General features: G+C 42.2%; 2 protein-coding genes across 9 annotated transcripts in view; both read left to right on the forward strand.

Annotated features, from left to right (window-relative positions):
* chd6 (chromodomain helicase DNA binding protein 6) overlaps window positions 1-10,980 on the forward strand; it is a 338,589-nt gene extending 327,609 nt beyond the window's left edge. For all 7 annotated transcript variants that reach the window (XM_059981079.1, XM_059981076.1, XM_059981077.1 and 4 more), the window contains one exon: window positions 1,578-10,980. In XM_059981079.1, coding sequence (XP_059837062.1) covers window positions 1,578-2,468 — 891 coding nt within the window. In that variant the 3' untranslated portion in view covers window positions 2,469-10,980. The remainder of the gene's footprint in view (window positions 1-1,577) is intronic.
* A 1,220-nt stretch (window positions 10,981-12,200) lies between these two features.
* rbl1 (retinoblastoma-like 1 (p107)) overlaps window positions 12,201-13,457 on the forward strand; it is a 114,641-nt gene continuing 113,384 nt past the window's right edge. For both annotated transcript variants that reach the window (XM_059981084.1, XM_059981085.1), the window contains exon 1: window positions 12,201-12,480. In XM_059981084.1, coding sequence (XP_059837067.1) covers window positions 12,346-12,480 — 135 coding nt within the window. In that variant the 5' untranslated portion in view covers window positions 12,201-12,345. The remainder of the gene's footprint in view (window positions 12,481-13,457) is intronic.

A 13,457-nucleotide genomic window follows, 5' to 3' on the forward strand; every position in this document is an offset into this window, starting at 1 on the left:
GAAACATTTTCCCTGACTAGCAATACCATCCCCCAAATCTTCATCTCTCTGCCTCTATCATGTTGGAAACATCGGAACTCTGGAACATTAAGCTGCCAGTCCTGCCCCTCCTGTAGCCAAGTTTCACTAATGGTTATAATGTCATAATTCCACGTGTCAATTCACACCGTCAGCTCGTCTGCCTTCCCCACAATACTCCTCGCATTGAAATAGACACACCTCAGAAGATTATTACCACTACAGACAACCCTTCTATTTCTGACTTTGCATGAACTTTTAACATAATTTATTTTCACCCCTGCTCCACTATCTGCTCTGGCACTCTGGTTCCCATCCCCCTGCAAATCTAGTTTAAACCCTGCCCAATAGCACTGGCAAACCTCCCTGCAAGAATATTGGTCCCCCTAGTTCAGGTGTAACCCATCTCTCTTGTACAAGTCCCACCTGCCCCAGAAAAGGTCCCAATGATCCAAAAATCTGAAGCCCTGCCCCCTACACCAGTTCCTCAGCCACTTGTTCATCCTCCAAAGCATCCTACACTTGCCCTCACCGGCACATGGCACACGTAGCAATCCTGAGATTACTACCCTTGAGCTCCTGCTTCTTCCTACCAAGTTCTCTATACTCACTCTTCAGGACCTTCTCACTCTTTCTTCCTATGTCATTGGTACTGATGTGTACCATGACATCTGGCTGCTCATCCTCCCACTTCAGAATGCTGTGCATGTGATCAGAGACATCCCTAACCCTGGCACCCAGGAGGCAAAAAACCATCCGGGAGTCTCTGTCACAACCACAGAACCTCCTGTCTGTACCTCTAACTAGCGAGTCCCCTATCACTACCGCTCTCCTCTTCTTCCATCCTCCCTTCTGCACTACAGAACCAGACTCGGTGCCAGAGATCCAGCTGCCGCAGCTCTTGTTGAGGGGAATGACCACAGGGGAACACTGCTCTGCCTGCCCTTTTCCCTTCCCTCGCATGGCGGTAACCCAATTACCTGTGCCCTGCTCAATTTGGCATAGCCTTCTCCCCACAACTTTTGACACCCTTACTAATCAAGAACCTATCAACCTTTGCTTTAAATACACCCAATGATTTGGCTTCCCCAGTTGTCTGTGGCAATGAATTCCACAGATTCACCACCCTCTGGCTAAAGAAATTCCTCATCCCTGTTCTAAATGGACATCTCTATTCTGTAGCTGTGCCCTCAGGTCCTGGACTCACCCACTATAGGAAACGTCTTCTCCGCATCTACTCCTAGGCCTTTCAATATTCGATAGGTTTCAATCAGATCCCCATCATTCTTCCAAACTCTGGTGAGTACAGGCTCAGTGCCATCAAATGATCCTCATATTAACCCTTTCATTCCCAAAATCCTGGCCCCTTTCCAATGTCAATGTATCTTTTAAATAAGAGTCAAAACTGCTCCCAATACTGTCGAAAGTCCATTCTGATTAGTCTTACCCCAATTCTGTTACCTAACAAATGGAAGTCACATAAATTAGTAGTGCTGCTTTTGGAGAGCTTTGAAGTGTGTCACTGCAATCATCTTATCACTCTTTTCTTTGGTGTTCAGGGCTTTCTACCAGAGAACAAGTTCAGTCGTATCCTGACTGAGCCTGTGGTGAAAGAGGCTGGTGCCAGAAAGCGGGGGCGGAGACCACGGAGTGAAATGGTCAAACCCGGCGGGGTTGTCGGTGACACCACCTCAGCAATGGGACCAATGTTCATGAACGGGCTTATCGCTGGGATGGATCTAGTGAGCCTTCAGAACTTCAGAAATATTCATAACCTTCAGCTGGCCGGACTGATGGGGTTTCCAGCTGGATTTGCTGCAATCCCTTCTGGAGAGGACAGCAAGAACAGCCTGAACATGTTGCCCATGATGTTACCTGGGATGGCTGGAATGTCCCATGTGTTTGGGGTAGGGGGATTACTGAACAGCCCGTCGGTGGTATCAGGTACCAGCACTTCATGTACGTCCACACTGACCACAAGTGTTTCTTCGAAAGCGAGTAAAGGCAGCGAACAGCAGGGCAGTGCTGCCGAGTCGAGGAAACATGAGGAAGGTTCTCTGTCAGCAGAGAAACCAGGTCCGAGTTCATCTTTCCCTGACTCTGGGGAAGCCAGAGTTACCACCAGCAATGTGTTGCCCTTCAACCCATTCCTACTGCACAGTATGCCTGCTGGATTAATTTACCCTTCCATGTTCCTTCCACATGGTGTCGGCATGGCAATGCCTGGCTTTGCGCAAGCAGGACACACTGAGGGAGACAGCACTGGAAGCCCAAAGAAAAAGAGAAAGAAAGCCAAGGAGGAGGCTGCAAGTGATGGAACTGAACCCTGCCCACAGCTAACAAACACAGAAGAGAGCACGAGAAACTCGGCAGACACCACTGCTGTACAGGACAGTTCTGTGCAGGAGACTGAGAAAAACTCTGTAGATGGTACTCAGAATGCCGAGTAGAATTTATATTTACTTTTAGGTCAACTTTAGATTTTCTTGATTTAAAAATTTAAACCATGTTTATGATCCCCTCCTGCCTCAAACTGTTCTCTCCCCAAACTACTTTCAATCCCATCCACCAATCCTCCTCCTCACTCACACTGTGTGGGGCTTAGGAATCTAAAGCAATTGTGTTAAAATACATCTCTGAGGTTGCTTTGATTGCAAGTTTTAATTGGTGACTGCATTCTCCACAGCATGAGCTATGCTTGGGTTCTTGCTTCAGAGATTATGGTGAGCTAATCCTTGGAGATGGGAGGAGAGAGAAGTTAGGAGGCAAAAATGTCCCAATCCTCCACCACTTAGACTTATCACACAAGGGTATTGTCAGCAGTTACTTGGTGCCTCTTGCTCTAGGCTCTAGTTTTGTAAGTATTTCACCACCACCACCCCCCCCCCCCCCCTTTTTTTTAAAACACTGGCCACAGGAAAGGAGAGAAGATTCTACCAGATTAACTCCCTGGCCAACAAGATTGAGAGTTTGTGCTTGTTCTGCCTTTACGCAGTACCAGAAGTCTGCTGGTGAGTCTGTTATTAGGCACAGCCCCATGGCTTTGTATCGCACTCTAGTAAACTCTTTATAGGAGTGCATACTTCACACAATAGCTGTTCCACTTTCTGTTGCACTAGAATCAGTTAAAGTGTTTAATGTTGGCAGAAGAGAATATGCAAATAAAAGTTAAAGTGATTCTTCTTTAGGACAAATCCCCTTGAAAAGTTTGAAAATTGGAGTTTTAAAAGATAGATTAAAATTTACAACAAAGCATGAACAGAATTATTCTTTCTATGAACTGAGGAACCAGTTAGAAAGCTCAGTGAGAAACCAAGGGGAGCTACACTGTATGACTGACATTCTCAACATGTATACCAAGATGTGTAACTTTGTAGCCCTGTGTGATGCACAAAACAGGTTATTTTGAGCCAAGCAGATGTAAATACTGGTGCTGATCCATAAAGGTAAATTAATGACGTGAAACTCCAATCATAGATTAGTTGCTTTTCATAAATACAGAAAACGCTGGAAGTTTACAGGTCAGACAGCAGCTATCGAGAGAGAGTAAGATGGTATTGTATTAGGTTTGTGACCTCTCTTGAAAAAGTCATCAACCTGAATCATTCACTCTTCTCCACAGCTGCAACCTGATCCAATGAGTATTTTTGGCTTGTTCTGTTTCCAAGTTCATCTGCAGTTTTTGCTTTTTAAATAGTTGCTTATAACTAGTACGAGTTGAAGATCACCTGCTAAGGAACTGACAGATATCATGCCTTGCTTTTGCGTGCTGTCAGCAACTAGAATCTGTATCAGTTCTGTCTGCTCATCCTGCCAATGTGCCAGCAGGCTGGTATTTAGTAGCCAACCTTGCCACAGGTTCCATCTCCCTTCCCTTGTGCACACCTCCACCTCTGCGCCAAATCCACAAGACGGTATTCTGGAATTCAAAGTCTTGGCTTATCAAATTATGTAACACCTTTAGATGGTATTGCTGACCCCTGTAGTGAGGTGTTGGCACACTGGTTTCCACGTTGCAAGATTCTGAATCCTACTGTAGTAATTTAAAAATGAAATACTGAGTAGGTGTGTGAATGGAAGATGAGGTTTTTCTGTTACTGTATGACACATTTTTTTGTATTTTAGTTGTTTTACGAGGGTGGGGAGGGAGCCAGGTTATAATCAAATATGTTCTGCCTTTTTAGCCTTTAGTTAGAGAATTTTTATTGATTTTTAAGCGACAAGAAAAACTTTTAGAACGGTCACTAAAGACCAATTTTATTGATGACTTTCTGAACCCACTCCATTACAAGTTGGTCTCTTGTTTTCAGAGTGGGTGGCAGTGCGAGTCCTTCGTTAACTTGGAGGATCAGTGAGCCTGGGTTAGTATTAAATGATAAAATACCCCTTTTCTCTGCAGTCTGCACTTCCAACATTTAGCTTAGAAGATGCCGGAATGCAGTTTTAATTGTGGCTGATTAACAGAAGAATATCCTACAGTGAAGTGATATTACAGTGGCAGCATGAATGGAAAGAGATTTTAACTACACTCCCTTCCTCTTCGCCTACCGTTTGCTGCTTTGACAATACCAGCATACTGAGGCAAGAGGTGGACACTGGCCTCCGTTCAACCTGGCAAGGAGTCCTGGTGCTGGGTTCCATGACTGAGCTTGGACATGAAGCTTTTGATGATGGTTTATTTCCAAAGGGAATATCAAGTTTTGAAGTATTCAAAGTTTACTGTCCATTGAAGTTTTTTTTTGAAAAACATTGATTTTCATTTTCTTTACTGTTACAACCTTACATAACTTATGGATTTGTGCCGAGGTCCAATGTTGAGTCATATATTTCGTTACTACATTATTTATTCATCTGTTGAATGTCTATGTGTTTTTATTATATATAATAATTATTCTGAATCACTAACTATAAAATTCTGTCTTGTTTTTTTTTTAAACCCTAAAAGGCAAGCAAATGGCCTGATGTTTGCACGGTGTATTCAGCAGTTTGAAGTTAGAAAAGTATTCCAAAATCTTTTATTGGCGATGTTTTACAAAAATGCACTGTATTGGATGAGACAGTATCCCATGTTTATCTGCCCTCAGTTATATTAATCCAAATCACTTCTGGGAAATTGTACATTGTAGCTAGTCTCTTACTGTGCAGAGTTGCTCTCTGTGATATATTATGCAGCAATTAACCCTGAATCTTCCTGAAACAATCCAAAGATTCTACAAACAATAGCATGGTAAATGTGGATCTGTTTGTTAATTGTTTCATAAATAATGCTGCTTTGTACAAAATTGACATAAAAGAGTTAAAGGTATCAGAAATTGGGTGACTATACTCTATTTTGGTGCTCTAGCCATTGCCTTCCTCCAGCTCGGTTGCATCTGTTACAGTCCTGCCCATCTGCTGCATATGAGCTCATAGGTGAACATGCCTTGGTTAAAATCATCAAGCAAAGAAAGGCCTAAGTCACACAGATGGTTGTGAAAAGAGCAACACACAAAACACTGGAGGAACTCAGTAGGTCAATCCAGCATCTATGGAGAGCAACAAACAGTTGAGGTTTTAGGCTGAGACCTTTCATCAGGACCAAAACATCAACTGTTTATTCCTTTCCATAGATGCTGCCTGCCCTGATAACTTCCTCCAGTATTTTCTGCACGTTGCTCTGGATTTCCAGCATCTGCAGAATCTCTTGTGTTTAAAATTGCGAGAAGAGGCCAAATCCCCTTGTATTTGTTTACTTTATAAGATACTTCTGATACAATTTTGAATTCAGTTTGGACATGTCTAGTAGTCAGCTTGTGTTTCATATCTTCATAATAGAGGGTTAATCAAGCAGGACTTGAGTAAAGGCCTGGATGCAGGTAGCCTTCCTCTTTCAAGGTTAAGTTTAAATAAAAACTTAAAAATTGGATGGAGGACCAGTGTCTTTCAATAGAGGTGTTTAAAAAGCCTTTGTAAGACAGCTGCGAGCTAAGCCCAAGTGAACCCACAACAATGGTAGTTACTGATGGCTGAAAGAATTTAAGACCTAGAGCATTACAGCACCAGAAATAGGCCCTTCAGTCCATCCTGCCCATGCCAACCTGATCTTCTGCTTAGTCCCATCAACCTGCACTTGGACCATATCCCATAAAACTCTTCTCATCCATGTACCTATTCAAACTTAAATGTTACAATTCAACCCACATCCACCATTTCCACTGGCAGCTCATTCCTCGCTCTCGCCACCCTCTAAGTGAAGAAGTTCACCCTTGGGTTCATTTCACCTTTCACTCAGCTAATCACTGCTAGTTCTAGTCTCACCCAATATGAGGGGAGAAAGTCTACATGCATTTGCACTATAACCCCTTATAATTTTGTATACCTCTGTAAGATCCCTATTAATTCTCCTACACTCTAAGGAATAAAGTCCCTTCTCTGTAACTCAGGTTAGCACCATATAGCGGTGACTATGCTGGAGTAGGGTGGAGGCACACAGAGCAGGTGCTGGGCCTAACCACTGGGGCCAGAATCCACCACTGCTCTACCAACACTGGAAAAACTTTCTAGTCCACACAGCCTCCAGGTCCTGATCAGGCTACCCCATCAGTATGACTTCCAAACAAATAGTTTCAAGTGAATCCTGATGTTGACCTTCAACTTTGCTTTTTTTCACCTTCCTGGTCACCACCCAAACCTGTCTCTCTTCTCCCCCATCCCAGTGAAAAGTGAGACACTAGAACAGAGGAGATCACTCTACACAATTCAGTTATCTCACCCCTACCTTGCAGAATTTGCAAATAGATTCCAGCAACCAGGAGTGAACTGTCACATCTGCAATTCCATAATTTGTGCCTCCAATGTTGGAGTGATATTTGCAATTTTCCATCCAGAGCATAATTCATGTATCTTTGCAGCGTTGAGAAATTAAGGCTGACATTTTGAACTTTCTTTGCATGTTTCTTATTATATTCTGGGATACAAATCTTTGTCTAACATAAGTTCCATTATTGACTCATTGTCTAATTCATATATCTAAATACCCAAAATTTTCATTTTGATTTTCTGTGTAACTGATATTTTTCCTCTTTCAGTGATAGAGCACAAAGCAATTAATTAACTTGCCTGCCATTTCATTAGCGTCCACTGTACTTTGTCAATTCTAACCAGCCCATTGAAGATGCTGGAAGAACTCAGCAGATCAAACACCAGGGGTAGAAACAGCCAATGTTTTGGGCCAAGATACTTCCTCGGGGCCTGATGTAAGGTGTCAGCCCAAAATATTTCCCTCTGTAGATGCTGCCTGACCTGCTGAATTCCTCCAGCATTTTGTGTGTGTGGCTCTGGATTTCCAGCATCTGCAGAATCTTGTTTCTAACCAGCCCATATTCATTTTAACAAATCTCAAAAATTCAAAAGAACTTCTTTATTCCTTTTCTATATGTTTCTTTCTTCTGTTAGGTTCCCAACTTTCATTTGAGCAAAGCCTTTTCCTCATTGAGTTTTTTTTTGCTTAAATGTAAAATTGGATCCACTGAATTTTAGAGGAATCTTTGGTCCCTTATTCAAATTTGGCTAGTAGTAAGGTTTGGTTTTCCACCTGAATCTTGCAACAAGAGTCAATCTTAAGGGAAGATTGTTCAACATTTTGTAAATTACGCTGTCCAATTCCTTGAGTTAATTTTGATCATGCTTGTATCAGTCCTCAATTTGTCAAATGGAGACACAGACTACAGTGGGTTGAGCAACCTCTGCAGAGGCAAAGGGTGGGTATGTGTTTTGTGTTGAGGCCTTACTTCAAGTGCTGCATGACCTGCTGAATTTTTCCAGCAATTTGTTTTTGCTCTGGATTGAAAAAAGTTAGATGACATAACTCTGAGCCCCAAGTTGTTCTTGTCAGCAGCCACAATAATGTGTTGCAATTATTGGTGTTCTTCAGTGGTAATGCAGATTCAGAGACAGGCAAAGGCAGACCTCAGCATTGCTTTGAATTGTCAGTGAAAATCGCAGGTGGCAGACTAGATAACCAACTGCCACAAATTGTTACAAGGATTGATGGGCAGTTACTGGAGCAAAATGCAACACTTCTTGGAGTAAATTTTTGCACTCATAATGGCACTCCCATCTTTCATTATTATTTTAGTCTCCATCATTGTTTTATTGGGGACAAAAATGGTGCAAGTCTATTCCAAATGATACAGTTTAACAGACATAAATATTTTTTCAAATTGCTTTGGAGGAGAGTCTATATGGCTTCAGCAAACCATTAACTGGGAGTGTCTTTTTATAACATGATAGCTCTTACTGTGCAGTGCCCTGTGCAGACTTGCCATTTCCTGCTACAAGATTTTAACACTAAAAGCTTGGCAAAGAGGAAAAAAGATGAAAACTTCTGAAACCATTCCTGTTTGCAGATAAGCCCTATAGTTATGTAATTATGTGTTTTTAAAAATAAAAAAATGAGAATTTGATGCAGAATGCGCACTAGGGAGCTACTTTGAGTCAGATCTGGTTGGAATGTATCCTTTTACTTGAACTCTACAAAGTAATCTCACAAAGTTTAATTTTATGGGTCTGGATCCCTGTCTAAAGAGCACATTATAGAAAGGTGGCTTCAGTTCATAATTTTGTTTTTGCTCTTTCTGGTAAATTAATGCTGATGAAACCAGTAACTGGGTACCTGTGAAGGGATTGTGTGGATGGGACATGTCAGTTAGCAGAAGCAGACCAGGGTGAATGAACTGCAGTGGTTTAAAAGCTGTGTTTGAAACAAGTTGCATTTATATCACAAGGCAAGCTGTATATTATGGGAAAATGAGCACAAATTGAGATTGGGAAGGGGAGTGGGCTACATATCACAAGGCCAGACCTTCTGTAAATATAAAAATATACTTGACATTCTTTATTTAAAATGCAGAGGGACTCTAGAAAATTATAGCAATAAATTAGAGAACTGTTATGTGTTGTATAAAGAATTTGTGAAGTATATTTCTGTTCCTCTGTTCATTTCAGCAGGCTTTGTTTTGTAATGAGGCCACTGTAGAATAATGAGTAAAAAGAAAAATTAAAAAAAAACTTTAGAACTGCTTAGACACTCTGTTACACAATGGCAGTGGAAAGTGAAACTAGACTGTGTGTAGTTTCTTCTATTTATCCTATTAATTTGTTGAGTTTTACTTTTTTATAGGTATTCTTTTTGTGTAATTTATATATAGGTGTACAGACTATATGCTGGTCACTGGTTCCACACAGTTTCCCTTTGAGAAATGTTTTTAGTTTGATGTACTGATTTTGTTTGGATCAGATGGCAGCACTGAAAAATTATGTCTTCTTGTAGACCGCCCCACTTAAATCAACGATTTTCAATGTTTCAGTGTTCATGAAAGGTATGTGTGTTCTTGTTACCTTGTGCTAACTAGACCCAGAAATAGCTGGAAGAGCTAGAGTTAATTTCTAACTGCATTTGCAGTTTGCTTATTGGTTTTGGAGGAGGGGTGGGAAATGAGTCAAACGTTTCAAGTGAAGCTGGAAGATAAATCTTCAACCCTTTTGAAATTATTACATGTTAAACTGGCAATAGAGAAAATATCACAGCAGGAATGACCTAACTAATGTATTTTACCACTCTACCTGTTTCACATCTCCATCACACTGATTGATCTGCTGTTTACACTTACAGCTGAGCTGGTGTCCATCAACCAAAGGCTGGTAGTAGCTTTGGAGTTTGTCACACAACACGCTCTTCCACATGTTGGTTTCTATAAAGTGTGGCGTGTCTCCTCTGTCATTCCATTCCAAAAGTTGTTTGGACCTTGAGGTGTGAAACAGACATCACTTACCCATGAGTGCTTACTGGGTCCTGCAGAACTTGCTTCATGATAGTGTAGTTTGACTTTGGAATATTCCAATCAGCCCTGAAAGTGTTTTTTTTTCAGTCGAGCAATTCCAGTAACCTGGCATTAGGTATAAACTGTTCAGTGATGATTCAAACACTGTGTTTATTAAATTTTTGTTTCCACTGTTGTTTCCATTGTGTTGGAAACAGAATAAAATTTAATTATCAATAAAAGAAAAGATAAATGGAAGTTCATAACTTTTATATTTTAGATGTCTTAATTTCTGAATTATTACTATATGCTGTCTGATGTACAGCTATTCTAAAGACCATATTGTTACAATCTTCAAAACGTGTGCCTCCGTTGTCTGATGGGTACAAGACTGTCTTCAGATTCATCAAGCTCAGCTTCCCCTTCCAGGTGTGATCAGCTGAATCTGTCCCTATTAACTAAGAAAATATTTTATCTGTTCTCCCAAATCAATAATTTAGATAGCCTGAAAGTAATAACTGCCTGGAGAAAATGGGGGATGAGTATTCTAGAGTGCTTGTCCTGTCAGGTTTTCTCTGGTGGTCGTGGTTGGTCAAGGTTCATGGTCATGCCTGTGGCCAGCATCACTGTTCTGGCATGACAGCTGTGTGGCAAGAAATTCTCAAAAAGAAGAGAATCAAGTAGCAGATTTCTGAGACAGTTGTCAGACAAATTATGACTTACTTTGCTTTATACTCTTGTGATTGAATAGTTTCTAAGTCCTACCAAGTACGAGAGATCTCTTCCCCCATTCCACACCCTCTCCCCAATGGACCTAGGTCACCAGTTGGAGCTGGCTTCCAAATGTAGGAGCATCTAGGCATTGGGTATGAAGAATATGTATGGCAACCAAGGCTTATTCTAATTGTGGTTGCCCTCGTCTCCACTAAAGGCATCATGGCTTGGGATTCTCTCTGCTCTTCGATCGTTTACCACTTTCCTGTTCTTAACATTAAGCCTTAGAATACATTGTTTTCAAATTTAGTTGCAATACTACGCTGAAGTACTGAATACCTCATTTATTTTGTAACAGTATCCCCAGTTCTACTGATATGATTGCTCTTGTATCCTAATCCTGTACCTGACTTGTTGAAAGCCTCAATAAAATGTTAACATCCTGGTATAGAGTAGTGTTGGTATTGGCTCATGTGAGTTTCCTGAATGTTTGAAGACTAAGCTTTGGATGTATCTTTCAGTCTGACACATAATGGGTACAGGAGTTGTGTATGTCTCTGCAGCAGTGACAGCTTAGTCTTTATTACAGAATGTTCTTTTGTTCACTGGTACAGAACAGCTTAATGACTGAGGGGAGAAGGGCTGCAGACTATCCTGAATATGGTGAAATTATAGTTCTAACACAAGTACTGAGCATTTTTGTCTCCATAATGACGTACCTACAGTACTGCCTGGTCTGGAATACAGATGCTCAAAAATTGAATATTCCTGTCCCAGATACTCATGTTTTACCATCTGAGCAAGGCACCTGGATGAAAACACTTCCCTATAACAGATACCAACTAACACAGGAAATACATTTATAGTCTCTACCCAAAGACTTCCCTCAAATTCCCTTTGAAAGACTGTCCTATCACCTCAAACCTGTGGCTTCTTTCAAACTTAGAAGTGTCACAATCTATGTATGTGATCAGTATACTAAGTGCTGTGATTTCATATAAATGGAAATTGCCATTTAACCCTTTGAATCCATTCTGCCATTCATTCCGATCATGGTCTACACCTCCCTTGTACGTTTCTTGCATATTCCTCTATAATTAAAACCCAGTATTTCCATCCTACCTTTGAATTGATCCACTTCTTATCATTAACAGATTTTTTTAATTTAAAAATTTAACCTTCAACTTTTCTAGTTGGCATTTTACAAACATTATGTCTCAGGCTCTAATTATGAGTGCCTACATTTTTTCCTTCGCTCTTTTCCAGATTCTGAGAGGATCTGGGGCTGTTTGTCTCTTGTAATAAACTGTCTCAGGCAGAGTTTGTGTCACACCACTAACACCAACAAGTGAGCAGATAACCCAGCCCAACAATCGTACCGATCCATCCAGAAGACACCTCACACCCTTTTTGTGTATCCTATACTGCCATCACTATGTTGAGTACTCTCGTCTCCATCCCACCAATCACTCACTACCCTCCTCACTTTCCCCGCTATGAAATTCCACATGAACCTCCCTCCCTGACCTCAGCTCGGGGAGAATTCCCTGCCGAAAAGTAGTCCGGAAAGCCGCACCTCCCGCTCCGTCTCTCGGACGCGGTCAGAGACGGTGACGAGCGAGTCAGAGGGACTGAGGGCGGAGTCGGGGGTGGAGGGGAGAGTGAGGCGGTTTTGGCGCCACTGACGCGCGGGGCAGCCTGGGATCGCGGGCCGCTTAGGGATTTAAACGGGAGAAAACCCGGCGTAAATCGGGCGAAATTTCGACGTAGGTCTGGTAGGAGGGCGGGCAACGAGCTTAGCCGTGTCGGAGCGATGCCGAACGGCGAGGAGCAGCGGCAAGCGAGTGACTGCTTTGACAGATTGTGTCAGGACCTAAACTTGGACCGGGAGACGGCCGCCGAGGCTTGGGGCAGTTTCCAGCGGATCGGAAGCACCTACACCCTGGAGGTAAGGAATCCCGTCGCTGTCACCTTCAGCGGTCCCGGTGGAAGGGGATGCTGGTCCAGCTGAGGGGTGGGCGGTCCCGGAGGTCCCTGTGGCGAGGTGCCGAATTCCCCTTTGGTGGGGTCCTGAGGCTCGGCTCCCCTGCAGGTTTCCGTGAGGCAGGCGGGGTGCAGTCCCATTCCTGGCTCCCCTGAATCTGGGTCCTCCACGATGAAGTAGCGGGTTTTTTCAATATTCGATGCCTGTCCGCGGCCTAGATAGGGTTCCTGGTGACCGTGAGGGGGGCGGGGTCCCATCCGACTTCCCTGGCCCTTCTCTGAACGGGGTCCTGTCCCTGTTCTTGTTCAGGCTAACGAGGTGTCCTTACGCCAGGTCCACAGTTTGTCATCTGCATCTACGATTGGGACAAGAATGTTGTTAACCTGGTTAATGACTTGGTATTACAATTAGACAGTGAAAAAGTTTGCATAAGTTTACAACAGATGTATCGGGATCAAAAACAAGAAGGTAACAGGTGTTTTAAAGGAATTTTGAGGGAAAAGTTTTAAATTATTATACAGGGTATCTGGAACTCGCTGTCAGAGGTAGTTCTGTATAACTAGATACAGTCACAATGTTGAAGATATTTAAACAGGCAAGCTGTGGGAAGAATGACCCTAATACTAGTTTGATTCCAGACATTTCCCTACAACAGTGACACCCCAATAATCTGCTAGCCAATGTTTTGGAAACCCAGTATTCGCCTTCTGTTTTCCCTTTCTATTTGATGGGGCTCCTGCAGCTTTGACTTTCAATTATTTCCAATTTATATTAATATCCTAGATGATAAAAATGTAAGGTATCTGACTTTAGAAACATAGAAAACCCACAGCTCAGTACAGGCCTTTCAGTCTATAAAGCTGTGCCGAACATGACCTTCCCTTAGAAATTACCCAGGCTTACCCATAGCCCTCTGTTTTTCTAAGCTCCATGTACCTATC

Source organism: Hypanus sabinus, chromosome 9, assembly GCF_030144855.1.
Source record: "Hypanus sabinus isolate sHypSab1 chromosome 9, sHypSab1.hap1, whole genome shotgun sequence".
NCBI classification, from domain to species: Eukaryota; Metazoa; Chordata; class Chondrichthyes; order Myliobatiformes; family Dasyatidae; genus Hypanus; species Hypanus sabinus.